The 27,840-nt window shown below is 55.5% G+C and overlaps 1 protein-coding gene and 2 long non-coding RNA genes across 4 annotated transcripts in view; all 3 read left to right on the forward strand.

Moving 5' to 3' along the window:
* The window catches only part of TGFBI (transforming growth factor beta induced), a 55,478-nt gene extending 49,778 nt beyond the window's left edge, over positions 1-5,700 (forward strand). For both annotated transcript variants that reach the window (XM_089335893.1, XM_002710222.6), the window contains exons 12-17: positions 268-398; positions 2,349-2,473; positions 3,511-3,613; positions 4,154-4,233; positions 4,604-4,628; positions 5,084-5,700. In XM_089335893.1, coding sequence (XP_089192019.1) covers positions 268-398; positions 2,349-2,473; positions 3,511-3,613; positions 4,154-4,233; positions 4,604-4,628; positions 5,084-5,124 — 505 coding nt within the window. In that variant the 3' untranslated portion in view covers positions 5,125-5,700. The remainder of the gene's footprint in view (positions 1-267; positions 399-2,348; positions 2,474-3,510; positions 3,614-4,153; positions 4,234-4,603; positions 4,629-5,083) is intronic.
* Positions 5,701-7,503: 1,803 nt separating this feature from the next.
* LOC103347879 (uncharacterized) overlaps positions 7,504-27,840 on the forward strand; it is a 36,405-nt gene continuing 16,068 nt past the window's right edge. Inside the window, exons 1-3 of the long non-coding RNA XR_016236444.1 lie at positions 7,504-7,525; positions 10,880-11,167; positions 27,290-27,408. This is a non-coding gene — a long non-coding RNA (uncharacterized LOC103347879). The remainder of the gene's footprint in view (positions 7,526-10,879; positions 11,168-27,289; positions 27,409-27,840) is intronic.
* On the forward strand, positions 11,186-15,826 carry LOC149126062 (uncharacterized). The gene is made up of 3 exons (XR_016236147.1): positions 11,186-11,273; positions 14,462-14,594; positions 15,287-15,826. It is a non-coding gene; the product is annotated as an uncharacterized LOC149126062 (long non-coding RNA).

Here is a 27,840-nt window from a genome sequence, read left to right on the forward strand (position 1 = left end):
TCCTCAGAACCACACACCGCCACCCGTGTCCCACGGCTCAGCCAGGTTCCTGGTCACCATGCCTCTGACCTCTCCCTGCCCTGGCCTCTGACTTGGGGCCATTTGCCTGAGCAGGGCATTTGTGCTGGTAGGAGGGAAGCTACAGGTGGGACAGGGAGGGCATGGAAACCAGCAGGCTGTGCTCCCTGGTGGTCGGGCTCCCTGACCTGCTGTGGTGAGGAGGGGTCAGCCACAGGCCAGTGACACCGTCTCCCTGTGTGCCCACAGCATGCTGGTGGCCGCCATCCAGTCCGCAGGGCTGACTGAGACGCTCAACCGGGAAGGGGCCTACACTGTCTTCGCTCCCACCAACGAAGCCTTCCAAGCCCTGCCACCAGGAGAGCTGAACAAACTGTTGGGTAAAGACTGACTTCAGCACGTCTTTTTCTTTCCCAGTGCTGATCCTTCAGGGCCCCCACGGGGCCCAGGTGGCACATTCCAAGGGGTTGATGCTGAGAATTGAATGATGGGACTATTTGTAGAAGCCTGGGTGGGGCTGCAGGACCAACAAAGGATGATGACACCACTCCCCCGCCCAAGAAGTGTCTACCACTCCCAGGCCAGGACTTTGGAGGCAAAGGCAGGAACCCAGGAGGGCTTGTGCCGTGGACAGCAGCCACTGTCAGAGCCACGGCAAGGGGGCCACTAGGCTCCCCAGCCTCTTTCTTCTGCCAGATGCCTGCCAGGCCTCTCATTAGCTAAAGCAGGACCCGCGAGGAGCGGGATGCTGAAGCCACAAAGCAGGCAGGGGAGAGTGTGGCACAGTCACGGAGGTGTGTTTCCCCGCTGGGGACCTGCAAACACAGTGATGGTGAAGCTCTCCCACCCCACCCCTGCCATCCATGAAGCTGGTGGCGGCCTTGACACACTGAGCTGAGGGTGGTCACAGGCGTGGGCTCCTGCGCTCCCTGAGAGCAGGTGCAAACCCTGGCCTAGGCATTTCCCTGCTGAGTGACCTCTGGCAAGCTGCTCACCTCCGAGCCGCGTTGCTTTGCTCACTGTGTGGTGGGCACATGTCCCCGGTGAGTAACAGCTGGAATGACAGCGAGGTGGGGCAGGAGTTGTGGTTTTCAGCTCCAGTGCAGGCCCACGGGAGACAGGTCCACTCTCACAGAAAGGCGAGTGTGAGGAAGAGGAAGGACCTGGGCCCATGCTGCCCACACCGCCCTGTTTCGTGTCCTGTGTCTGTGACGCTAACGCCTGTTCCTGAGTCAGGGGAGAAGTTCACTCCCAGCACAAACTTCCCATCCTCTCTCTGGCCAGAATGGAGGACTCGGCCAGGGGGCCTGAGCCTGCTCTGCGGCCCTGTCCTGTTTGGTTGTGTGGGGGCAGAGGAGGGGCTCAGGGCAGGCTTCCCAGACGCCCCGCCCCCCGGGCCTGCAGGTGGGGTTTGTAGGTCGGGGCACCCCTGCGGCATGCACAGAAGGCAGCCTGCTGTACCTCCAAGGCAGAGTTCCCCAACCAGGGAAGCGGGGTGGAAGTCACTCGGTGCCCAGGGGCTCCACCCGCTGGTGCCAAAGTGGATTTGTTGATAATCAAAAGAGCCCTGCAGAGTGCATAAACCTTTCCCGGTTCTGAGATGCTGGAAGTGGCCATCCGCAAGCCCTGGGGCGACCCAGACATCTGTCTGGGAGCGAGAGTGTCGGAGAGCTGAGACAGCTGGCAGCTTCCGCCATCGCCTGCCGCACTTAATTTGGGAAAAGCCTGTGCACCTCTTGAGCCGTCGGATGCCTTCGTGGCTGGGGGAGAGGCTGACGTGGGCTGGAAGGAACGCTGAGACGTGACGGGGAGTGATGCCGCCGCGGAGGGAACCCCCCTCGGCCCTGACCTCATCGGCTCCGCGGCTCCTCCGTCGCAGCTGTTGGCTCTTTCAAGTCCTCCCTGCAGGAAACAGCCGTCCGATGAATACGCACTTGAGGGCAGAATGTGTAAATATTTCACTACCGTGTTACAAGCGGCGGGAGCCTCGCTGGTGATGACATGTCCCAGATGCTGGTGCAGGAAGCATCCCTGGCTTCCCAGGCAAATATTTAGCTCATGGAACCATGAGTCATGCTCGCACCGGAGTATGGATTAACTCCTTCTCTGCCTGAGACGAAGCCAGCAGCCCACGGCTGCACGCGCAGATTCACCGCCTTGTGCCTGCCACCCACCAGGCAGGCGGTGGGTCAGAGAGCGCGCCATGGGTGCTCAGTGACCGCCTGTTACTGGACAGGGTGACCATTTGCCCTGTCTCCCCGGGCCCTCCCTGAGCACACCCGTTACCAACCCTGGGACCAACTCTGCCTCCTTGTCTGACAAACCTGCAGGAAATGCCAAGGAACTTGCCGACATCCTGAAATACCATGTGGGCGAAGAAATCCTGGTGAGCGGGGGCATCGGGACCCTGGTGCGGCTGAAGTCCCTCCAGGGCGACAAGCTAGAAGTCAGCTCGGTGAGTGGCCTGCGTGTCACAAGGCTGGTGCGCTCGGGCACCGGGTACATCTCGGCTGGGGATGGCACTGGACACCCACAGAGCCATTAGGATGCACCCTGGGTCTCTGAGTGCCGGGAGAGAAGAGCCTGGGGCCTTCCAGGCAATCACCCATGGGTCTGTCGTCACCCCTCCCACCCCCAAACATGGGGCTCACGGAGCTGCGCCCTGAGCCAGAGCTCCCAGGAGCTTGCTCCCCGAGCCTTCCCTTGCTCTGCCTCCCGAGAAGCTGTGCTCAGAGCATCCCTCCCTCGTGGGGAGAGCAGCCAGCCAACCCCTCCCCAGAGACCGCCCTAGGGAAGGACTGCACGTCACCCTGTGCCTGGCTCTGCTCCCCGCTCCTCTCTCCAGAGCTGGCTTCCCAGTTTCCCGTAGGAGCAGGGGAGGAACAGAGGGAAGTAGGCATGGGGATGACTTGCTCGGCGTGTGCAGGTCCCTGAGACTCCCAGCATGGAGTTCCAGGTGTTGGGGTTCTGTCTGTGGCAAACCTCAGTGCCCCTTCCCCCTTGCGTCTGCTACCTGGCCAGTCAGGACGGCCTGGGAGAGGTTTACCCTGAGTGGGGGACAAGGGCGGGGTGGGGGGGCTCCTGGGAGAAAATCTTACGTGGTGCATCCAGGAGAAGTGGAGAGAACCTGGTGTCCGGAGCTGGGTGCTGGAGGCCTGGTTTCTGTTCTCAGCTGTTCCCTTTCCTCTCCCTGTCTTGCGTCCGTTTGCTCCTGCGTTAAGGGGAACAGTAGTGCCTGCTCTTCTTACCACATGGCACGGTGAGGGTTAGGTGGCTAACCCAACAGTGTTCTGTAAATTGCCCTGTGCTGAACCCACACAAGGGGCCGGGCTAATCTACCAGACCGAAGGTCTGCGGAAGGCAGGGACGGTTGCGTTCGCCAGAGCATCCCCAGTGTGCACTCAGGACCTGGCGTGGGTAAGCGCCCAGCGAACGCTTGCTAAGTGGACGACGTCTGCCCTCCCACCAACAGTTCTTGTCTCTCTGTCTTAGAAAAACAATGCGGTGAGTGTCAACAAGGAGCCTGTTGCTGAAAGTGACATCATGGCCACAAATGGCGTGGTCTATGCCATCACCAGCGTTCTGCAGCCTCCAGGTAAGGCCCTAAGGTGCCACCTGCCTCCACAGCTGGTGCTTCGGCCCTGGGGCAGCCGGTGCTCAAGAGGAAAGCAGAGATGAGAGCACGTGTCGCTGTCACCCCCACGCTGTGGCCACGTGGCCACACTCCTGTGTCTGGTTGAGGAGTGACCCGAGAGCCCTCGGTTTCTAACACACGACCCGACCTGAGGGCCTGGAGGACACATTTCTCCTTGCAGAATCGCCTGGCTTTCTGAGCCCCGCCCAGACACGGCCCAGTTGCCTGCCAACGTGTGGCTGCTTGGTCTCAGGCTTTCTGTTGAGCTGCAGTGTAGTTAAAAGTCAGTCCCTCTTCCTCCCCCTCTCACTTGCAACCTTTTCAGAGCTTGTTCTGGGCCTGATTCCAGCAGGAGTTGTGGAAGGCTCTAGAGGAAGAATTCATTTGCAAAGGGGACCCAGAGACTCCAGCAGCACCCACCCAGCTGTCAGTCACATCAGTAGGCGTGGTGTGCTGATGGCTCCTCCCCCTTACCATGGCTGCCTTTTCTGTCCCCTGCAGCCAACAGACCTCAGGAACGCGGGGACGAACTTGCAGACTCCGCTCTGGAAATCTTCAAACAGGCGTCGGCGTTTTCCAGGGTAAGACGCGTGCCAGGGCCAGGCCGGGCCTGAGCGTGACGGGGTCCTCTGCCCTGGCCCGTGGAGGGGCTCACCTGCCCCTGTCTTCCTTGGCTGTCCTCCCAGGCCGCTCGCAAAACTTTGCCCACTCCGTTGGGACATCCTCAGCCCTGATCTCTGGAATTCAGTGGAAAGAGCCCAGGCAGTGCTGCTGGCTTCCTGGGCCTGCACAGCCTGGGGCTGCCGAGGCCACAAAGGGGCTCCAGGGCCCCATCCGTTCCCCTGGCCTTTCCTCCTCCCCACCCTGGCATTTGTCCTGAATAGAGGAGGCAGTAGGCACGTGCAGGTGCGGTCTTCCCCACAAAACCTGATACCTTGCATTTTCTTTCAGGCTTCCCAGAGGTCTGTGCGACTAGGTAAGTGTGATCAGGGCTCAGAGTCCTTGCAGATCTCTGTGGGTCCAAGCCTGCCACCTGCTTCATGTAGCTAAGAGCATCCTGGTGCAGTAAAACAAGCCTGGCCTTTAGGGCCAGACCCAAAGCCCCAGCCTTCTGCTCTGTACGATGGAGGTATTAAAACAGTAACAACCTTTTGAGGTTAAAGTGAGCTCTTTGGCTTTGAGAGCTGGGCGGGGGGTAGGGGGTGTGTGGGGGGGGACTGGGCAGGCCCCTGGCAAGGAAGCGATTCCAAACTGGTAGATATAGAAAATTCCAGAACATCAGACATGGAGATGGGAGATTTCACTCACGAAAAAGCACCCGCTCTGAGCATGGCAGGAGGCCGCTCAGCCCCTTCCCCAGGGTTCTGCAGTGCTGGGAGGCAGCGGTGGGAGGGCGTGCGCTTTCTCACCTTTCGCCCTGCTCTTCGCCAGCCCCTGTCTATCAGAGGCTATTGGAAAGGATGAAGCACTAACGCAGCAGACCACAGGAGGAAGGCACCGTGGCAGCTGCCCACCAGCATCTTTGTTTGCCAAAGAGACTGTTTTGGAAACCAAATATCACCCTTCAGTGTACATGGCCCGCACCCTAATGAGACCTGAGCCTGGGGCAGTGGGGGCAGGAGGGAGAGAAGTCTTTTATTTTTTGCGGCCTCCAAACACGGCTACTTGCAAAGACTGGGATGGCGCCCACCGCCTGATCGTCACTTCCAGAAAGGCCCAGTCCCGAGCCTGGAGTCCTCCGCCTGTGCCAAGCGCCTGGAAGAGGGAGCTGCAGGATTTAGAGCCCCGAGGATGTGACTCGAGCAAGTCAGTGTTCCAGGGAGGCTGGTGTAGTTTTGCAAAGCTCTTGCCCGGCTGGGGAAATGGTGTCATTATAAGCTAGGAGCGGAACTCTTCTGTCAGATGTGTCTCGCATCTACATGTGGCTTGGACGCTTCTCTGTGGCTCTATCCAGGTAGAAAAGCAAGGGTGTGTAGAGCACGCAGAACCCCAAACCCTGCAGCGTGAGAGCCCGGGGGCATTTGTAATAATAAAACCGAGGAAATGTACGCCTGTGTGGATGGGGCCGTGTGCCTGCCCGGCCGCCGAGGGGGAAGGGGCGGCCCCATGCTCCCCCTCACCTGCATTCCACCCAGGAGCGCTCAGCAAGGAGCCCCGAGGGGTGGTCTTGGGGGACACCGGATACCCAGAAGCTCCTCTGCTGAACTTGTTTCCATTTTCGCCTCCAGCGCAAATGACCAGCCCCGGGGGTCGGGTCCTCAGCTCTCCTCCTATTACTCCGGAGCCTCGGCCCCCAGCACCGGAATGCCTTGCCTTCGTGTTGGGCTTCTCAATCCCCCGCAGAGCAGTTGCCAGCACGGCCCCACGGAGCAGATGCTGAGCCTGGGGCTGAGGGAGAGGCACTGGCATTGCAGAAAAGGGCCGAGCCGGGGCTGGAGCCCGAGTCTCCTGACTCCCGGAGACCTCTGCCTGACACGCGAGCAGGTCCGGGTTTTCCAAGCTGCCCCCACGCACGCTCAAGTCCTGTCCGCTGCCCCCATGACCTCAGCCATCTAAAATGCCCTGAGCACTCTGGCTGGCAGTGACTGGTGACTCTGGTGTCACTGCTCCTTGCTGTGTGGCCTGGGGTCTGTGGCCTAACCTCTCGGGGCCTGCTGATCTGTAATGCAGTTGAGTATCACAACTTCATCATGGGTGCAGCGTGAGGGTGGGGTAGCCCCGGGTTAGGTCCCCTGCTTGTCCACACACCGTCTGGGACTGCCAAGCTCCAGTGCATCTGAGGGCCTTGTGTGGGTCTTCCTCAACCCTGGAGATCGGAACAGCCCGCCTTCCGCTCCCTCTGCCCCGGCAGATTGGTGCTCATGCCACTGCCTGGGCCCGGTGAGCTTTGGTCTTGGTGACACAACCCTCTACAGCACGGTGCACCTGCTCAGCCCGCCACTACTGGGAGCGGAGCACAGGATGGGGCAGATGGAGTCCCCGCCTTTCGTAGCTTCCAGGCTGGTGGAAGACAGATGCTTCTTCAGCCCGTTCATCCACCTGTTCCCCAGACAGGTGCTGAGGGCCACCCACGTGCACACCAGATGGGGCCCCAGGGTACAGGAGCGTCCCTGTTCTCACGAAGCTTCCCTTCTGGTGGGGAACTGGATCGGCCATTAGCTCCGGGGAACAGGGACAAAGCATGCCGTCAAAGGGCGGTGGTTTGCAGCAAATGACGTGGGAATTGGAGTGAAGACCCAGGAGCTCCTGTGACTGGGGGGGCCAGGGGTAATCAAGCTCGGGGGCGCTCAGGAGGAGGTGTCCCAAGAGGTAGGGCCTTTTGTGAGCAAGAGGTGACTAGTCTGCCTTTTGACGACCCTTACCAGTCACTTGGGAGGGCACTTGGTGCAGCAGTTCAGACGCTGCTGGGGCCTCCCACGTCCCACATCTGGAGAGCCTGGGGGTGACCCCAGCTTCCTGCTGACTGACACCCTCTGAGGCGGCTGTCATGGCTCAGGCAGCTGCATTCCTGCCACTGTGTAGCAGACCTGAGACCCAGATGGAGCTCCTGGTGCCCGGCTTTGGTCTGCCCCAGTCTCAGCTGTTGTGGGCATTTGGGGGGTGAGCAAGATAGATATCCCCCCTCTCTGCCTTCACATTTTTAAAAAATAACAAGTTGCTATCTTATAAAAACCGCCACAGGCTGCCTTCAAGGTGCCAGACGCGGACCTGTGTGTCCAAGCCTCTTCCACTTCTCTCCATGTGTCCCAGCCCTGCTCCAAGGGGCCCCCATTTCGCCCTTCCTCTCTCCCTGGAGGGGCCTCCTCCTGGCTGAAGACCAGGTCCGGTGCCCTTGTTCCTTTCTGATTGTCATGGAGACTCAGGCTGCCAGTGGTGGGTTTCCAGGGACAAGGGGCTATTGGGGGAGGGAGGTACCCGTGCCAAGACCTCTCCCACCTGCAGGCCAGAGGGCAGCCCCCAACTGAAAGGTTGTCGAGGCCCTGTGAGCCCAGCCCAGGACAAAGGAGAAGGAAAAGGGGCTCTGCTTGTCTACGTCTCTTTGGTGCGCTCACGATTCCAAGGCAGGGAGGAGGGCAGAGTCCCTCCCCGTGGGGCCAGGAGAGCTTCCAGGATGGGGTTGCCTGCCCCACAGGGGCAATGAGAGGCCAGGTCGGCCACGGCCAGAGAGGAACCACGGTGGGGGGCTGTGCACCCGAGTGCGTTCCCCTTGCTACTCACATAGTCCTGGGCAGGGCAGCACCATGGACCCCTCCCCTGACTGCTGCCCAGTGCAGGCTCTCAGACAGCGAGGGATTCACCAGGCTGCAGGCGGAAGAGGCCAAAGCAAGCCTGGACGCTAGGACTCCCGATCCCCCTGCTCCCTCTGCCCGCCCACGCTAAGGGTCACCCGAGCAACCCCTGGCAAGCAGGATGTGGCATCAGGGTGGCCAGAAAATGCTCCAGTTCCCCAGCCCTCCGAGAAGCCTCCGCAGGCTGAGGCCAGGACTTGTTTACAGGCTGCTGGGCACTGGGAAGGGGAACAGGAATGCCCCCCCACCCACCCAGGAGTCAGAAAGGGGAGTGGAAAAACGTCCACGCATGCAACCCCAACTCAGTGTCACGCTCCTGCAAGAGCTGCCCGGAACAATGTGCTCAGAGCCTTCCCAAGCCAAGAGAGAAGGCCAAGGAATGAGGGATGGGCCTGGGCCCCATCCAAGGAGTCCAGTGGGGCTGCCTCTGGCCATCCCTGCCTGGCAAGGAACGGAGCACACCCACCCCAGGGAGCTGGGGAGCCAGGGAATGAATGTGGCTGGGGGCAGGGGAGGAGGAAGCCCGGGACCACCTCCTATACACGCATGTGCGTTCATTCATACACTTCTACACATACATGCTACACCCATACACATATAGACTTTCTCAACACATGAGAGTGTACACATTCACACTCTGCTCACACACGGACATTCATACACATGCACATACCGTGACACTCTACACCTGCACACAGTGTGTCACACACACAGATATAGGCACTCCCAAACACATGAGAGTACACACTCACACCGTGCTCACACATGGACATTCTTACACATGCACATACCATCACACTCTATACCTGTACACAGTGTGTCACACACACAGATATAGGCACTCCCAAACACATGAGAGTGTACACACTCACACCGTGCTCACACATGGACATTCTTACACATGCACATACCATCACACTCTATACCTGCACACAGTGTGTCACACACACACACAGATATAGGCACTCCCAAACACATGAGTGTACACACACCGTGCTCACACATGGACATTCTTACACATGCACATACCATCACACTCTATACCTGTACACAGTGTGTCACACACACACACAGATATAGGCACTCCCAAACATATGAGAGTGTACACACTCACACCGTGCTCACACATGGACATTCATACACATGCACATACCGTCACACTCTATACCTGCACAGTGTCACACACACAGATTTAGCCTCTCCCAAACACATGAGTGTACACACTCACACCGTGCTCACACATGGACATTCTTACACATGTACATACCATCACACTCTATACCTATACACAGTGTGTCACACACACACAGATATAGGCACTCCCAAATACATGAGTGTACACACTCACACCGTGCTCACACATGGACATTCATACACATGCACATACCATCACACTCTATACCTGCACACAGTGTGTCACACACACACAGATATAGGCACTCCCAAACACATGAGTGTACACACACCGTGCTCACACATGGACATTCATACACATGCACATACCATCACACTCTATACCTGTACACAGTGTGTCACACACACACACAGATATAGGCACTCCCAAACATATGAGAGTGTACACACTCACACCGTGCTCACACATGGACATTCATACACATGCACATACCATCACACTCTATACCTGCACACAGTGTGTCACACACACAGATATAGGCACTCCCAAACACATGAGTGTACACACACCGTGCTCACACATGGACATTCATACACATGCACATACCGTGACACTCTACACCTATACACAGTGTGTCACACACACAGATATAGGCACTCCCAAACACATGAGTGTACACACACCGTGCTCACACATGGACATTCATACACATGCACATACCATCACACTCTATACCTGTACACAGTGTGTCACACACACACACAGATATAGGCACTCCCAAACACATGAGAGTGTACACACTCACACCGTGCTCACACATGGAATGGACATTCATACACATGCACATACCATCACACTCTACACCTGCACACAGTGTGTCACACACACACACAGATATAGGCACTCCCAAACACATGAGTGTACACACACCGTGCTCACACATGGACATTCATACACATGCACATACCATCACACTCTATACCTGCACACAGTGTGTCACACACACAGATATAGGCACTCCCAAACACATGAGTGTACACACACCGTGCTCACACATGGACATTCATACACATGCACATACCGTGACACTCTACACCTATACACAGTGTGTCACACACACAGATATAGGCACTCCCAAACACATGAGTGTACACACACCGTGCTCACACATGGACATTCTTACACATGCACATACCATCACACTTTATACCTGCACACAGTGTGTCACACACAGATATAGGCACTCCCAAACACATGAGTGTACACACACCGTGCTCACACATGGACATTCATACACATGCACATACCATCACACTCTATACCTGCACACAGTGTGTCACACACACAGATTTAGCCTCTCCCAAACACATGAGAGTGTACACACTCACACCGTGCTCACACATGGACATTCATACACATACACATACTGTCACACTACACCCACATATATGCTGTCACACACACACGTGCTTTTACACACTACACTCACATATAGGCTCTCCTGAACACATACTCTTACACGTGTATGTACTCACACTCTGCTCACACTCGGACATTCATACACGTGCACATACTGTCACACTACACCCATACACATATATGCAGTCACACACACTCATACACACGTGCACACACTCTGCTCACACAGGAACATTCATGCACATTCTCATGTACACCCACACTAACACATGTACACTGTCGCACTACACTTACACAGCTACACTGATACACACACATTCATATACACTCACACGCCCCTCCGCGGGCCTCAGACACGATGACCCGGCCTCCACTCACTCTGAGACGTGGGGAAGGAAGGCAGCCTCACAGGAGCCTTCCAGCTCCAGCCTCAGGGCAGCAGGGAGGTCCCCCAGAGCCCGGCTCAGCCCAGCCAGCTGCACACCCTCCCACCCACCATCGAGGCGCTGGCCACGGGCACAGAGCGGCGAGGATGGGCAGCCGTGACGAGCTTCCGGCTGAGAGGGTGTCGGGAAATTGCCACGCCCTTCGTGTTCAGAACGTTGCCTGTGTGCAGCGAGGGCGCCTGGCCTTGGGCTGAGCCTCGCGGGCGTCACCAGCACCCTCCTAGGGGTGAGTATCCCCAGAGCGGTGTGAGGGAGGGAGGGCGAGACTTCCTGTTCCGGTGCCCGTGCCTGAGTGGCCGCCATTTGTCGGGGACTGAGAACCGCCCAGGCAGGTAAGAAGCCGGCAGTGGGCGCGCTCAGCCTGGCCCCCACCAGCACTGCCTCCAGAGTCGCTCCCGCTGCTCCCCTGGCCTCCCTGGCCAGCGTGGGAGCGCTCGGGGGCACACAGGGCCCAGCCCACAGAAAGACTGCCGAAGGTTTGAACTCAGAGCCTGGTTTCCCGAGACCAGGCGGCCCCTTCGCTCGTACCGGGCCCTGGCCCTGCTGTTCCCTAAAAGAGGAAGAGGCAGCTATCGGCGGGGCTTGGAGTGGCTGTCGGACAGCCTGCAGCCAGAGACCTCCTTGGGCCTCTCAGGAAAGCAGAGAGCGGCTCGCAGGCATCCCCGTCCCCAGGGAGGCCGGCCGGCCGGCCATGCTCTGCCGCGAGCCGCTGGCCTCGCGGGCTAGGGGAGGAAGCGCACCCATGGGTCTCCCCAGTCAGCGAGCACTGCTTGACCCAGTGCAGGCCGGGAGGAGACGCGGCCGCTAAGCCTTTGCAGGCCGGCTTTCCTCTTCCGCTGGGATTCTGTGTCTGAAGGAAGGCAGCCTGGGATTTGGGAATAGCGGGGACGAGGAGGATAGACTACTGATTAAATATCCTCATTTGGACGGAAATGAGTTTTTGAGTGAACAGATGGAAAATCACCATCTTCCCCTGCCGGGGGGCCGGCAAGTCCCCGCGGCTTCCTGGCAGCAGCCCATCAATAATGGAGGCTGGAGGAAGCCATCTGCGTGTGGGAGCCTCTCCCTGGCGACGGCTCTCAGCCCAGCTCCCAGAGGTGTAGGGCACGCGACAAAGCCCCCTTGAGGAGCGGCTTCGGGACAACTAGGGGACAGGGAGGGGAGGGGATACGCACTCCCCTAACCTGGTCTCAGTTCTTCAGCGGGGCAGGGGCCTGGCACTGGCAGAATGGGACCCTTGAACTACAAGGTGCGGCTTCAAACCCCATTCAGCTCCTACTCACGTCCAGCCTGGAGCAGCAGGCCCTCAGGCCAGCCTTGGCCCTCTCCTGGGGAGAACGCACAGGGCTCTGTAACACACACACGTCTGAGGACCCCTCCCCTCAGAGTCCCTCCCTAAGTACATTTCATGCAGACCTGAATTCCCTGAGGGTAGCCAGCGACTCCTGCACCCCAGTGCGCTGGGCTTAGAGGCCGGGCATGGCGGCTCCTGCATCAGCACAGCTTGAGCAGGCATCAGCCAGCAGCCCCGTGCCTTTGCCTGGTGAGACAGCAGGAGGGGAGCCAGCAGGCCAGCAAGCAGGTGTGATGAGGAAGGGCCTCTGACTCGGCTCAGGTGCATACGCCTGGGCTTACACAGGCTGGGGCCAAGCCTGGAGAGAGCAGGACGGGGATGCGGAGGGCCTGTGCTCACAACACAGGAGAACCCACAGCCATGGGGGTGGCCGGGCCCTGGCGTGATGGGTATCCGTGCGTGCCCAAGAGATTTCACCAGGGAGTCCGTCTCAGAAAGCACAGACTTTGGAGACCATAGATTTTACATTAATGAGGGATTAAAAATAAATCCCTCTTGTTATCTTTCTAACTGGATTTTTAAGCATTTTTTAAAATTTTATTTTGAGAAGGCAGGGGAGGGAGGAGGGGAGAGAGCGAGATTGCCCGTCTGTGTGTTCTCTCCTTAAACTGCTGGAACTCAGGTTTCCCATGTAGGTTGGAGGGATCTAAGGACTTGAGCTGTTACTGGCTGTCTCCCAGGGTGTGCACTAGCAGGCAGCAAGAACAGGGAGCGGAACTGGACTCAAACCCTAGCACCCCAGTGTGGGATGTGGGCGCCCAGAGCTTTTCAACCACTAGACCAAAGGCCCGTGACCAGATTTTTATCTTCAGAAAAACCACACTTGTAAATTTGGTTTTTATTTTCTCATATTTCTATTTTATTTTTAAATATTTATTTTCTTCTTATTTGAAAGACAGACAGATCTTCCATTCACTGGTTCATTCCCCAAATGCCCACAGTGACCAAAGCTGGGTGAGGCTGAAGCCTGGAGCCCAGAACTCCCTCCTGGTTTCCCCGGTGGTGTCAGGGTCACAAGTACTTGAGCCATAATCTGCTGCCCTCTAAGGTGCATGGCGGCAGGAAGCCGAGAGCCAGGGCTTGAACAGGCATTGCAGTGGGAGAGGCACGCGTCCCAGGGCCATTGCACACACCCTATTGTTTTCTTTTGAATTTAACTTTTTAATCTTATTTCAATCTGATTTACTCTAAAATGGGAACTTAGGTTTATAATTAATTTCACCTCAAAATCTTCGTCCTGCCACCAGAAATTCGTCATTTGCTTCCTGATCCATCGCTTTGTTTCCTCATCCTATTAGCTCCTGTCTCTGAGCCACGTGCTCTGTTCTTTTGATCTGCATATCTGCGCTTGCACCTGTATCGCGCCGCTTAATTGGTGTTAATTTATTATCTTTTCACTTCTCACAGATCTCTGCTTTTGAAGATACCTTTTTTCTCTCTACAAAATGAACACGTTCTCCCTGCATAAGTTTTGGAGCAGGAAGCAAAAGTAAAGATTAACTAAGACAGCCATCGTCAACTATTGGAGGTCTTTTCCGATCAGTTGTGACTTTGAGAAAAATGTGAACATCCATAATGTATTATGATCTTCCTTTATGGTGCCAAAGTAGATTATGAATAAGTTGCAAAATAAAAATGAAACGAGCAGAATGATAGGCAAATTTTGAAGATGACTTCCATGAGTCTTACTCCCTAATGCTACTTCCTGAATGGTACAGGGAGACGAGCCAGGCAGGGCCAGTCTAACCATTCCAGAATTTTCTCTCCAGCTGGTGGCAGGCATCCATAGAGTCAGAGAAGCCCTCTGTGACGTTGCTGTTTGCAGCAGGAGAGAAGGGAAGGAAGTGGCCTGCAGGGGGAGCCAGCAGCCCCAGGCTGACAGCCCTGGAGGAAAGGGAGACACCAGCCCTGGGTTCTGCCACCTGCTGACCCCAGCTTGGCGAGGGGCCCCCAGGAAGAGCCCTGCTGACAATACCCTGAGCGGAGAGCCCAGTCGAGTCCAGCAGGAATTCGGAGTTTACAGAATGGAGAAATAATAAGGGGTGTTGTTACAGATCACTTCAATTTTAATTGTGTGGTTACTTGTGAAGTAGCAAGAGCAAGCCAATAGAGAGGCCCGTGTGCCAGTGAATGATAAAAAGAAAACCCCTTTTATCGCTTTTCCAGCTACATCTTTTACGCTAGGAAAACTGTGTCTGGGGCTAAGCCTGTGGATTCAGCTTCGTTTTCTGCACCCGGCGTCTGCAGCGGCTCTAAGCCGTGTTCGCCGCCTGGGCTGAGGGGAGGCCCTGCTGTGCAGGTGGGTGTCCTTCCTGCACGAAGCAGGGTGAGGCCCAGGCCCACAGAGACCTCCTGAGAGCGCCGGGGTTCTGAACCCTCCTGTGGTCCGGGCCACAGCCCGTGCTGTGTCCCTGGGCCTCCTCCCTGATGGGCCAGCTGACAGCCCAAGGACATCCACACAGAGTGGCATCACACATGACCAATGAACTCTGATCCCCATCACAGAGGTCGCAGAACTCCTGGGAATAAGTGGCCACCTTTGCATCTTAACAGTTAAGTGTTCACGTTTCTGCCCTCTGGCAGCCAAGCCTGTCCTGGAACTGGGGAAGGGGAGGGGGGGTTGGGCTGGGTTACAAAGAGCCCGAGAGCACCGTCAGCTTCAGTCTTGCCCTGTGGTGCCAGTAATAATCAAAGCCACCTGCTACTGCCGCCTCGGTTGGTACAAAGCTTCATACTAAGCCGCCGATTCCCCACAGTCTCGATTCGCCCACCGGTTCTAGGGGAAGGAACTAAGGCTCAGGTCGAGTACTTGACTGAATATTTGTATCCTGCCTCCCCCGAAATTCATTTGCTGAGCCCCCTAATCCCGACGTGACTGCGTTTGAGACCCTTGGGAGGTGACTAGGTCATGGGGGTGGAGCCGGGGCGAGGTGATTAGTGCCCTTTTACAGAGAGGCTGCAGAGAGCTTGCTTGTCTTTCTCTCCACCAAGGGAGGATGCGGCAGGAAGGCGGCCCCCACGGCGCCAGAGCGGCGCCCCCAGCAGGAACCCAAGGTGACGCCTTCATCCTGGACGCTGCCGTCTCCTTAGTTTCTGCCGCTCCATGCGTGGTGTTTGCTGTGGTAGCCTCAACTAAGTGATTTCCGCAAGCAGACACCGGTATAGACGAGGCAGAGCCAACTCTGGCAGCAGACCCTGGATTCTGGTGTGGAAGATGCCGTACCAGCACACGGAGACGGGGTCTCAGCCCTGAGTGCGCGGGGAAGCCTGTGAGGAACCTCCGACTTGCCAGGGCGGAGCCAGAGACTCTGATTTCAATGGCTCTCAAGGGGGCCCAGCCCCCAGTACTTTACAAGCCTCCCAGGTGAGTTCATTACCATGCCTGAGACCGGCCTTGGGAACCCGGTTGCCTATGCAGGTCTCCAGCCTATAGGGTTCTCTTTAGCTGTACGTGGGCAGCCCAGAACTCGCATGCCCAACACACACCCAGCGCAGGGCGTTCACGCTTGCGAAGGTGAAGATGCCAGTTCAGCGTGTGTGCGATGGAGCCTCAGGCTCTGCCTGCCCAACCCACTTGCTGGGAATGCTAATGCGCCCGGGCCAGGGGCCGCCTGGCATTGGGGGTGCCAATGCCTCGGCAGGTTTGGAAGCACCCCGCTGGGCCCCCTTTCTTAAAGTATACTTCTGGGACCGGCAGAACCACATGGGAAGTAATGCATTCTGGAGGTGGAGTGGAGGAGTTGTAGGAAGTCCCACGTTCCACGCCTAGAGGAAGGGACCATTTCTGCTTGGGGTAGCAACTGGGGTCTGGCAGAGGACACAGCTCCCTCCCTGGGGCTCCGCACTCTCGGCCCCAAAGGCAAAGCTGGTGCCCCAGGGAGCCCAGCGAGGGTGAGCTGGGAGCAGCCGCACATCTGGAGCGCAGCAGAACTTCTCTTTCCCAACGAGGTCAGGAGCAGCCACATCAGTAACATTATGTAAATATGCAAAAGGCAGCATTCCTGGATGAAAGCTCTTGACTTGGTGATCTGAACTCCATCTGGCTCCGCCGACTCCCCAGACGTCTGTTTGCCGCTTCGCCGACAGCTGCCAGAGAGGCGGTGCAGGTTCGAGAGCTTTGTTTTCCCTCATTTTTCTGGAGCCTGAACAGCCGCTTGTGGAAAGTTGCGGGATTTTCCTGGCCTGGGGTAGCAGGGGAAGTTGGCACTTCCCTGCAGGGAGGGGTGGGATTGTCTCTGGCACGTCTGTTCCTCCATCCTTTCTGCACACACGTGTAGATTGCCTGCTGCATGCCCGGTGCTCTGCCGGGAAGTGGAAGGAGAAGGCTCCCGGTATTGATGGCGTCGGTTAGAGGGATCTGCAGTTATTGCTGTCTCACCCCCATCGGATAGCCCCTCCCCTACTTGGCAGTGAATAACCTGCAGCCAAACATGGTTCTCATCTCTGGGAACACCATGGGCCCAGTTTGCAGGACTGGTGGTCCCTCAGCGCCCCCTCCCTTCTCTGCCCTGAAGAAATCCCAGGCCCGCCCTCAGGTCAAGGCCCAGGATCCCCTTCCCCCCAAGGTCACCGGTTACCCTGGGGACTTGAATTGATTGACCTGGGAAATGCAGCAGCCAAACCTGCTGTGCCTCTCTGAGCTGCAGCCCCCTGAGGAGAGGGGGTTCAGTTAGAAGGAGCAGGAGAGAGAAACCAGGGCCCCGGGCCATGGGGGTGAAGGACAGAAGTGGCCCCTGCTGCTCTCCTGGAGGAGAGGGCCTGTTCTCTGGCTCCCCACCCGCTGAATGCGGGAGAGGTCTCCGAGGCTCACACGTCAAGGTCAGCTGCTCTGCCTGGCCCTGTGTGGAAGTGTTGAAAAATGAGGATACTAGAATGATCAAGCATGCAGCAGGACAGCCCCCAGGTCTCTTCCGAGCTGAGGGTGGTTTCCCTGCAGAGGAGAGACCTGTGGCCCTGATGCTGTTTCCTGTCGCCGACAAAGGAGGCAGTGAAAAGCCGTGGAGCAACCCAGAGGCAGCCAGGTAGGGGCTGCACCTGAGCAGAGGCGGGCGTGCGGTCCATCCTATGTCATCTGCCAACTTCATGCACTTTGCGCCCTCCCACAGTTTTCCACCTGAGGCTCAGGCATAGTGATGGGGCGAGTCTCCACTTGTGCTTCTTAGGGTTCAGGTCATCTCCCCACAACCCTGCTGGCCTTCTGGCCCTGTGTCCTCATGTGACCCCAACAGGAGCTTTGGGCATCTCCACCATTTTTCATGCCAGAAACTAGGAAGGGAAGACCTCTGTGCTGTGTAAAGAACTGGACTGGCAGGTGCTAGCAGGAAGCAGGGAGGCCGGCTGCGTGGCTGTGCGTGGCTGTGCGTGGCTGTGTGTGGCTGTGCGTGGCTGTGCGTGGCTGTGCGTGGCTGTCAGTGGTCCAGGCGAACGGGGCTGAAGGCAGACTGATAGGGAGCAGGATGCAGCGGCAGTGGTGTAAAACCCACAGGACTTTGATGCAAGCATTCAGTGGATGGTGCTGCTCTCTGCTGAGACGGGAGAGACTGAGGGAGCAACAGGGTTGGTTGGGTGGGAAGCGACCTGTTGGAGTTGATCCTGTTTGATCCCAGACATTCCAGGTAGAGTACTGGATACTAGAATCTGCAGGTCAGAGAAGTCCTGGGCTTAAGATACATGAGTTCTTCAAAATGTTCATGGGAAATGCATATTACAAAAAAAAAAAAAAAAAAAAAAAAACTGGATTTTTTTTAAAAGATTTATTTTATTTATTTGAAAGACTGAGTTAGAGAGAGAGGTAGAGCCAGAGAGAGAGAGAAAGAAAGAGAGGTCTTCCATCCACTGGTTCACTCACCGAATGACTGCAATGGCCAGAGCTGAGCCGATCTGAAGCCAGGAGCCAGCAGCTTCTTCCAGGTCTCCCACGCAGGTGCAGGGGCCCAAGGCCTTGGACTATCTTCTACTGCTTTCGCAGGCGATAGCAGAGAGCTAGATCAGAAGTGGAGCAACCAGGACTCGAACCAACGCCGATATGAAATGATGGCACTGCAGGCCAGGGCATTAGCCTGCTGTGCCACAGCGCCGACCCCTGCATGGATATTTTTTTTAAGGGAAAGAGTTTATTGGGGGAAACCTGACCAGAGGGAAGGGGCGAAGAAGGAAAGGAGGGAGAAGGAGAGCGAAAGAGAGAGATCCAACCAGAGACCAGGAGACGGAGAGGAAGAGAGCCATGGGTTCAGGAACAGGTCCTTTTAAAAGGTTGCCAGGAAGATTTTTGCCCTGCATGGACTTTTAAAAATCTTTTTTTCCCCATAAAAATAAAGTTACCTTTTAATTCCATTTTCCATGAACTTTTTGAAGTCACCTCTTGTGCCTTTGGAAATCATCGGCGTGCAGACAGTTTGATGGCGGGGAGCTGAACAGGGTCACAGAGGGAGAGAGTGGAGGTAGAGGTGGGAGGAGAGGAGAGAATGCCGAGGAAAAAGCACCCACGGGTCTCCAACCCCCACGCCAGGGTCAGACACCTGGACAGCCTTGCACGAGGGAGTAACTGCTTTAAGCTGATGCTGACCCCGGGAGGGTTCCTCCATCTCCACTTCTAAACCCCAGCCGAGTGATGTGGAGGGGGCGGGCTGCCCACGTTCCCGCACCCGGAGGCCAGTGCCACCCGCTGTGCCTGCGCTGGTCCGCAGAGCGGGTGCCTCCGCGCACAGTGGGCAGAGCCCCGGCTGCTTCGGCGGGTCGGGCAGCCCGTGCGTTCGGGAGTCCCGTTCTCCCAGAAGCTTTCCGGGGGGCGCCGAAGCAGCCGAGGGTGGCCCAAATCCCTCGGTCTGGGTGCCCAGGAGCAGCCTGCTACTTCCCAAAGACTGGGCCCTTAAGTTTTGTCGGTGACCTGGGTGCTGAGCTGGTGATCGGAGCGGGTTTTTGCGGGTTGGAAGGCGAGTGACTCGATGGATGATCACCAGAGCTGTAGGGACGCCTTCCTTCTTTAGGCCACGCCCCTTGTCTTCCCCTTTGGCTCATTGTTTGAGATCCATGAGCACCTGGAGCCCTTTCCCGTGCGATTGCCAGCAAAGGGACTGAGACCTCAGGGATGTTATTATTATTACTACTACTAATAATGTCCCATTTACCCAACTCACACCACTGGGTGCATCCGGCTGTGGGCTAAGCATTTACCCTGTTTGATGGCCACCACAACTCTGAGTGTGGTAGTGAACCCATTTTGAGGATGAATCAAGTAACTGAGAATCAAGTGACTGGACTCTTCAGAATTACAAAGAATGACACTGTTATCCACGGATGGAACCAAAGTGGGAGGCCCCAAGAAAGAGGAAGAACCACCTGGGGTGTGGTCGGTGTTGCTTTGGAGTGTTTCCAACCAGCAGTGAGCGGTTGCATTTTCTACTTGGCTGTCTCCCGGCTCCTAGCTCGGGGCCTGGACTGTGGCAGACATTCAGTGAACACCTGCTAGGTGAGTGAGGGACTGGGCAGAGTAGCAGGGCCTGGTGCTACACACTGCTGTCCCCAACACCAGGCTGGGGATCCCAGCCCCCCTCGTCCCAGCTGTGTGACCTCAAGGTCTGTGTTGTTTCTTAGGTTTATTTTGTATTGAACAAAACCCTTAAGTACAGGAAAAACCCTGTATGGATGGCGAGAGCCGCCTTGAACCTCTCCCCAGCTGCCAATGCAGACTCCGCACAGAGGCAACCTCTGCTGTCTCACAAGGATCTTGCAGCTCCTCTGGTCCTCGCGCTAGGATGTCAGCATCCTAGAACATGCTCGGGGTTCTGGCTGTGTCGTCTTGGACAGGCCGGAGCTGCTCTGGACGCATCGTTCTGAGCTTGCTCTGTGGGAGCCTGCCCAGCCCGCCCGGGAGAGCTCTCCTAATTCAGGCTGCCCCCGGAGAGTGCTGAGCCACTGCTAGTTTTGCAGTCCCCCGGACCCTGCTGAGACTGGATTGAAGTCCTTGCTGGGTTTTTCACTCATGTACAAACAGTGCTGCTGTGAACATCTCTGTGCAAACCTCTTCATGAATGTGGCCAAGTATTTCTCGAGAATAAACAGAAGAGCGATTGCTGGCTGAGTAGTGTATGCATTAAAGTGTGATAGCCTGATTGGCATCCCGACACGGGGTTGTTGAAAGGAAGTACCTGCTGCAGGGGTGGGAGGCAAGGCTGCCATAGAGAGCCATTCAGGCCAAGCACAGGAGGCATTGCACACGTGACTGCCAGCAGCTGCTTCTCTGGGAAGCGTTCCTAGCATATGTGTGCATACATGCATACCCGTGTACACTCTCTCTCTCTGTCTCTGACTCACTCACTCACTCGCCCACCCATCTCATGAAGCCCTTACTGGGGCCTGGACCCCGTAGTGCGTGCCTGGTGCTCCCCCTGGTGGCCACGTGTCTCTGGATGTTAAATCCTCATCTACTTTAACCTTGACTCAGATCCCCCCTCCCCACTCAGAAGGCACTTTGGAAAACCTCTCTTAGCACGCAGTCCAGACGCCCAGCGCTGGATGACCCAGTGCCTGCCTCTCGGGTGGTGCCTGTGCCCCCTCCTCTTTCTCTGCTTTGCTGCAGCCACGCTGCCGTCACCCCTGAGCTGTGCCCTTCGAACCTGGCGTTCACAGTTTCTCCTGACTCTTAGCACTCTGTTCATACGCCGCCTCCTGGGAGTCCGTCCTTAAACACTCTGCCTACAGGGCCGCCTCTTTCCTCCCCACTCCCCGTTCCTTTGCTCTTGGTTGCATCCGCTTGTGTGTTCCGACCTTTAACAAGTACAGACCTCAGGACGCCAAGATGTTTCCAGGTGTGTCAGAGTGCCCATGCCAGGAGGACAAGGCTGTGTGTGGCGAGGACAGGCCTAGCGCAGTGCCTGGCCGCACAGAGCACCCACCCTTTGCTAAGTGATTCTGGAAAAGCAGGAGTGGAGTTGAAAGGGAGAACTAGCAGGAGGTGAGGCAGGGCAGCCCCCGGGGGGTTTGTTCCCTTCCCATGATCTCTGTGCTCTTCCATGAGCAGTGAGAACCTGTGTTTCCTGGGGTAACCTTTAGCCAGTGGGATCAGCGGAATTAGCCTGAATGTCCAAGAGTAGCAGGGATGGGCCGGAAGCTGGGGGGTGGGGTGTACCGTTGGTTCAGTAACCCTCACCCCACTCAGAGAGGTAGGTCTTGCTTGCTGGGTGAGCAGAGTAGAGCTCACGTAAGTGAAGTGGGGCACACAGCTAGTGTCTGGATGGTGCGGCGCTTCCTCTAGCCCCACAGAACATCTAGTTCACAAGGAAACACAGCGCCACATGTGTGGCTGGTGACACTTCTCAGTGGAGAAATCTAAACTGGCCGGTATCCAGTCCACCTGTCCAGCATCTACCAGTACCGATGATGTGCAACATTGAAGAAGGGGAAAGGCCAGCCTTCAAAACCCTTGTAGCCATCGCTCTGTAGGATGTCAAGTGAGATGTTTGGAGCACGTACAAATAGGGCTCCCACATACGGCCAGGTTTTACATCACTCAAGTCTGGGCATTACCCTTGAGCGAGCACAGTGTGCTCTCCGGAGTCACACAGCGCACAACCTGAGCAGACGTACATGGCTTCCAGTGGAGATGGGATAGTGATCTGCAATTAGTGATCAGTCTGAATGAGACGAGAACTCAGAGCAGTGCCAATGCTCAGGGGTCTGTAGAAGAAGAGAAAGGCAGGGAAATGGAAGAAGAGCCCAGACGGAGGTGAGGGTGACAGCGCTGGGGCCTGTGAGCAGTTGAGCGGAGAGGGCTCTGGGTGACTGCGGCAATGGGGGACTTGTTGGGGACCTTCGCAGCAGGGGTGAGTCCGCTTCCTGCTGGGTGACGGGTGAATGGGATCTGGGGACAGGGCGTTGAGGGCTTTCTGGAAGTTGGGCTGTCACGGTGGAGGAGGCAGGAGATGGAGGGGTCTTCAGGATGGAGGGCTTTGCTGTGCTGCCAGGTTTTCAGGCGGGATCCTGAGCCGTTTGGAAAGTTGGGAAGAAAGACACAGCCAGCTGAGGGTGCAGACACGAGAGAGAGCTTGAAGCAGGGCGGTTGGCATCAGAAGGTTTCTGGAAGGAGGAGCGGGATTCGCCCTGGGCAAGGATGCCGGAGGGTGCTGGTGAGACTTCCACAGGCTTCAGAGAGGCGGCAAAAGAAGCAGGGGAGTGTTCGGGACTCTGAGAGACCACTAGAATGGGGGTGGGTGTTTGGCCTAGTGACTAAGATGCGACGTGGGACACCCACATTCCATATCAAAGTGCCTGAGTCCTAGTCCCAGCTTCCTGCTAATGCATACCCTGGGAGGCAGCACGTGATGGCTCAAGGAGTTAGGTCCCTGGGAGATACATAGGAAATCGAGAGCGAGTTCCTGGCTCCCAGTCTTGACTGGCCCAGGCCCAGCTGTCGCAGGCATCTGGGGACTGAACCACCAGACAGGAGTTCTCTGTATGACCATTTGTCTCCCTCTGCCTTCCAAAGAAAGAAGATCAAATTAAAAAAAAAAAAGCATCTAGAATAATCAGCAAGTTTAATAAGATTTTTGAATTTAAGATCAGTATTTTTAATTGATTATATTCCCATTTACTAACAACAAACATTTCAGTGTTGGAATTTGTAACAATAGGATTTACAAAAGCACTTTTATAAATACTTAGGGAAACATATGATAAAGTATTTGCAAAATTCATACTCTAAAAACCACCAAACATTGCGGAGAGAAATTAAACTTAAATGGAGAAACATACCTTGTTTGTGGGTCAGAAGACAGTATTGTCAATTTTCTCCAAAATGTTCTGTAGATTTAATATACTCCCAATCAAAATCCTAGCTGATATTTTTTTTAAAAAAATTGACAAACTGCTTTTAAAATTCATATAAAAAGTTAGCGGCCTAGATTAGCCCAAAGTTTTGGGAAAGAAGAATAAAATTGAAGGGCAAATGCTACCCAGTTTTAGGACTGTAGTAATCGGGGCAGGTGTCAGGTACAGCAGTTCAGGGGCTGCTTGGGGGGCCTGCGCCCCGGGTCAGAGCGTGCCTGGGTTGAGTCCTGGCTCCTCTGCTTCTGATCCAGCTGCCTACCAGTGCACGTCCTGGGAGCAGTGAGTGATGGCTCAAGCACTCGGGTCCCCGCCACCTGTGTGGGAAACTTGGATTGGGTTCTGGGCTCCTGGCTTTGTCCTGGCCCAGTCCTGGCTGGTGTGGGCATTCGGGGAGTGAACTCTTTGTGTCTGTTTCTCTGTCTCTCTGCCTTTAAAATAAAATGAAAAATAATTTATACAAAAGGCCACAGTAATCCAGACGGCGTGGTGCTGTCATGAAGATGTGTAAATGGATGGGTGGAACAGAACAGGCTTTGAAAGCAGACCCACACATTGACAGCTGATTTTCTGACAAAGGCACACGGGCAACCCAGGGAGGAAAGCATCGTCTCTACAGCAAATTGGATTTGCTATGCAAAAAAAAAAAAAGGCACTAAAATTTGAGCCATACCTCCCCCCATCTGCAAAATGGAGATAAATTTAAAAATCTAACGATGGGTCATCGACTTAAATGTGTGACCCAACAACCGAGAAACTTCTAGGAGAAAACCTGTCCGACCTTGACTTAGTCTGGAATCTAAAAAATCTTTGCCAAAGAAGTGTGAGTCACAGAAGAGAGTGACATCACTGCATCAGAATCGAAAACCCTGCTCTTTGAAACGTGATGTTAGAAGAATGAAAAGACAAAACACAGATGGAGAGGAAATCTTTGCAAAGGGTATACATGATAATGGGCAAGTACACAGAAAAGTCCTCTCAAAACTCAATAGTAAGAAAACAATTAGTTAAAAAAATAAGCTGGGGCCAGCGCTGTGGGGTACTGGGTAAGACTCCCACCTGCAGTGCTGGCATCCCACATGGGCTCTGGTTCAAGTCCCGGCTGCTCTACTTCCCATCCAGCTCTCTGCTATGACCTGGGAAAGCAGTAGAAGATGGCCCAAGTCCCTGGGCCCTTGCACCCACATGGGAGACCTGGAAGAAGCTCCTGGCTCCTGGCTCCTGGCTTCGGATCGGCGCAGCTCCCACCGTTGCAGCCATCTGGGGAGTGAATAAGCAGATGGAAGACCTCTCTCTCTGCCTCTCCTGTCTGTAACTCTGACTTTGAAATAAATAAATAAATCTTTAAAAAATATAAACAAATATTTGAATAGATGCTTCCCCAAAGATAGTAAATGGATAGGAAAAGAAGTGCATGAGAAAACAAACAAACAAAAAACAAAAAAAAAAAACTCAGAGTAGTCTTCAGGGAAATGCAAGCTAAAACCTCAAGAAGATAACACTGCATTACAGGCATCAGAACAATTAGAAAGAGAAGACAGACTACCTGAAGTGTTGGCAAGGATGGGAGGAAAGAACTGGAGCCTCCATGCGCTGTGGTGGGAATATGAAATGTACCACCACTTTGGGGGAGAGAGTGAGGCAGTTTCTTAAAAAGTGAACCCTACACCTATTCTAATACCCAAAGGAACTGAAAGCACATAGATAAGTCGAATCTTGTGTGTGAATATTCCGTGTCCCCTCATTTTTTAATAAAAGATTTATTGATTTACTTGAAAGAGTTACACACAGAGAAGGAGAGGCAAAGGGAGAGAGAGAGGTCTCCCATCCGCTAGTTCACTCCCCAGTTGGCCTCAACGGCCAGAGCTGTGCTGACCTGAAGCCAGGAGCTTCTTCCGAGTCTCCCATGCGGGTGCAGGGGCCCAAGGACTTGGGCCATCTGCTGCTGCTTTCCCAGGCCATAGCAGAGAGCTGGATGGGAAATGGAGCAGCCGGGGGACTCGAACTGTTCCCCATATGGGATGCTGGCACTGCAGGCCGTGGCTTTACCAGATACGCCACAGCACTGGCCCCATGTACCCTCACTTTTTTTTTTTTTTTTGACAGGCAGAGTGGACAGTGAGAGAGACAGAGAGAAAGGTCTTCCTTTACTGTTGGTTCACCCTCCAATGGCCGCTGCGGCCAACGCGCTGTGGCCGGCGCCGATCTGAAGCCAGGAGCCAGGTGCTTCTCCTGATCTCCCATGCAGGTGCAGGGCCCAAGGACTTGGGCCATCCTCCACTGCACTCCCGGGCCATAGCAGAGAGCTGGACTGGAAGAGGAGCAACCGGGACTAGCACCTGGTGTGCCAGCGCCACAGGCGGAGGATTAGCCTATTGAGCTGTGGCGCCAGCCAGTACCCTCATTTTTATAGCCACAACCTGCAAATAACTCAAATGACCATCACCAGGCCAGCAAATAAGCAATCTGTGTTCTGTCATCCAATGGAATATGACTCAGCAATAAAAGGGAACAAAATACTGATAGTTGTGGGGCCGGTGCTGTGGCTCACTTGGTTAATCCTCTGCCTGTGGTGCTGGTATCCCATATGGGCGCCGGGTTCTAGTCCCAGTTGCTCCTCTTTCAGTCCAGCTCTCTGCTGTGGCCCGGGAAGGCAGTGGAGGGTGGCCCAAGTGCTTGGGCCCTGCACCAGCATGGGAGACCAGGAGGAAGCACCTGGCTCCTGGCTTCGGATCAGTGCAGTGCCAGCCGTGGCAGCCATTTGGGGAGTGAAACAACGGAAGGAAGACCTTTCTCTCTGTCTCTCTCTCTCTCAATGTCTAACTCTATCTGTCAAATAAATTAAAAAAAAAAATACTGATAGTTGTATTAGCGTGGATAAATCTCAAGGTAATTATGCAGAGAATCCGAAGCAGAGCCAGAAGAGTATATAAAATAGGGTTCAAGTTACTTCACATTCTAAAAACTGCAGACTGGTCTCTTTGGCGGAAAACTAGATGCAGAACCCCGGGAGAAGGGGTGACAAGAGTCGGGGTGAGGTAGCATTCCAAAGGGGCGGGGGCTCCGTGTGTTGACTGTCTTGATTGTGGTGACGTTTTCAGGGGTGCAGAATATGTCCAGTGCATCATGCAGTTTACCACGTGACAGTGAGACCTCAGTTAAGCTGTGAGCACACTTGAGGAGGCCACGGTCTGCTTCTGTCTGTGGATGGCTGCACAGCCGGGAAGTGACGGCTCCGGGACCTGCAGAGCCCCAAATGGCTGGGCCTGCTTCCTCTCCCTGGCTCTGGACTCCTCCCTGCAGGCAGCTGCCAGTTGGGGCCCGTAGCCTCGGGCTGCACGTGGGCGGTGCTGAGACAATGGGCCCAGCCTGTCCAAGTGTGCAGCTCTCCAAGGTTAGCTATTGTGTGCAGAGCTATAAATAGCTGAGGTTGGGAAGAAAGAGAAAATAAGATGGGCTTTTCGGAGGCTCGGAGGATCTGGGCCCCTTGAATAGCCCCGCAGGCCTTTGCAGAGACTGAGAGGCCTCTGACCGAGCACTGTCCGAGTGCGGTTTCTTGGCGGGGGAGGAAGCATTAGGCCCAGGGAGGTGCTGCCCAGTCCTCCACTCAAAATAGAGCCTGGTCGCTTCCTGCCCAGGAAAAAATGTAGTAAATGGATAGGAAAAGCTGGGGTGGGGGTCTTGGGCTGTGGGACAAGGACAGGCACGTGGCCGCTGAGTTGCTGGTGCAGGTGGGGATGGGATAGGGAGGAGGGGACGGTGCCATGAGCCCGGGCCGCAGGGGCAAGCTGGCTCCCAGGGAAGGACCCTGTGAAGCTCAGAGTGGGGGAGCTGTGGAGGCTGTGAGCCGCTGGGCGTGGAGGCCACTGATGGTTCCTGTGTGGGAAGTGACCAGAGAACGATCCGGAAAAGCAGCCAGGGCCGGACGCTGAGTGCCTGTGGGAGCCAGCAAACAGAGGGGGTTTTCTTTTTGTTTTTAATTTTGGAAAACATCTGTCTATTCATCTAAGGGGTAGAGTAAGAGAGAGACAGATCTATGCACTGGTTCACTCTACAAATAGCCACAGCAGCTGGGGCTGGGCCAGTCCAAAGCCAGGAACTTGGAACTCCATCCGGGTCTCCCACGTAGTACAGGGGACCAAGCACTTAGGCCGCCTTCTGTTGTTTTCCCAGGCACGTTAGCAGGCAGCTGGATCAGAAGTGGAGCTGCTGGGACTTTAACTGACACTCACTTGGGATGCCGGCATCATGGCTGGCAACTTAACCAGCTGCACCACAAGGCCAGCCCAGAGGTGGGTTTCTGACTTTGTTGGTTGGTTTAGATCCTCTGCAGAGTCCAAGCCAGGACCTCCTAGTCAGCTGGGTGGCCCTGGCGTGGTGTGTGTTGGTTCAGTGTACACATAACTGGCTAGTAACTACCACTGCCAGGAATCCCACAAGGACAACCCACCCCATGACAGAGACCCCTGGCCTCCCCCCGACACCTGACCCCATCCCGTGGGATCCTCTTCACCTCCAGATCCGACTGGCTGCAGTCGGCATTGTTTACCATGTCAGTGTCACTTTCGCTCCATTGGCGTTTGCTGTGTGCTCCGTTCTGGGGGATGTAGCAGCACTGGCACCAGCAGCAATAATGAGACAGCAGCAGGGCTCACAAGTATGAGGGCTCATTAAGGGCCAGGCATCGTGCTGTCTGTCACATTGATACTGACGGTCACTGCCCA

This window comes from Oryctolagus cuniculus, chromosome 6 (assembly GCF_051225735.1).
Source record: "Oryctolagus cuniculus isolate XC-2025 breed Fujian yellow rabbit chromosome 6, ASM5122573v1, whole genome shotgun sequence".
In the NCBI taxonomy this organism is placed as follows: Eukaryota; Metazoa; Chordata; class Mammalia; order Lagomorpha; family Leporidae; genus Oryctolagus; species Oryctolagus cuniculus.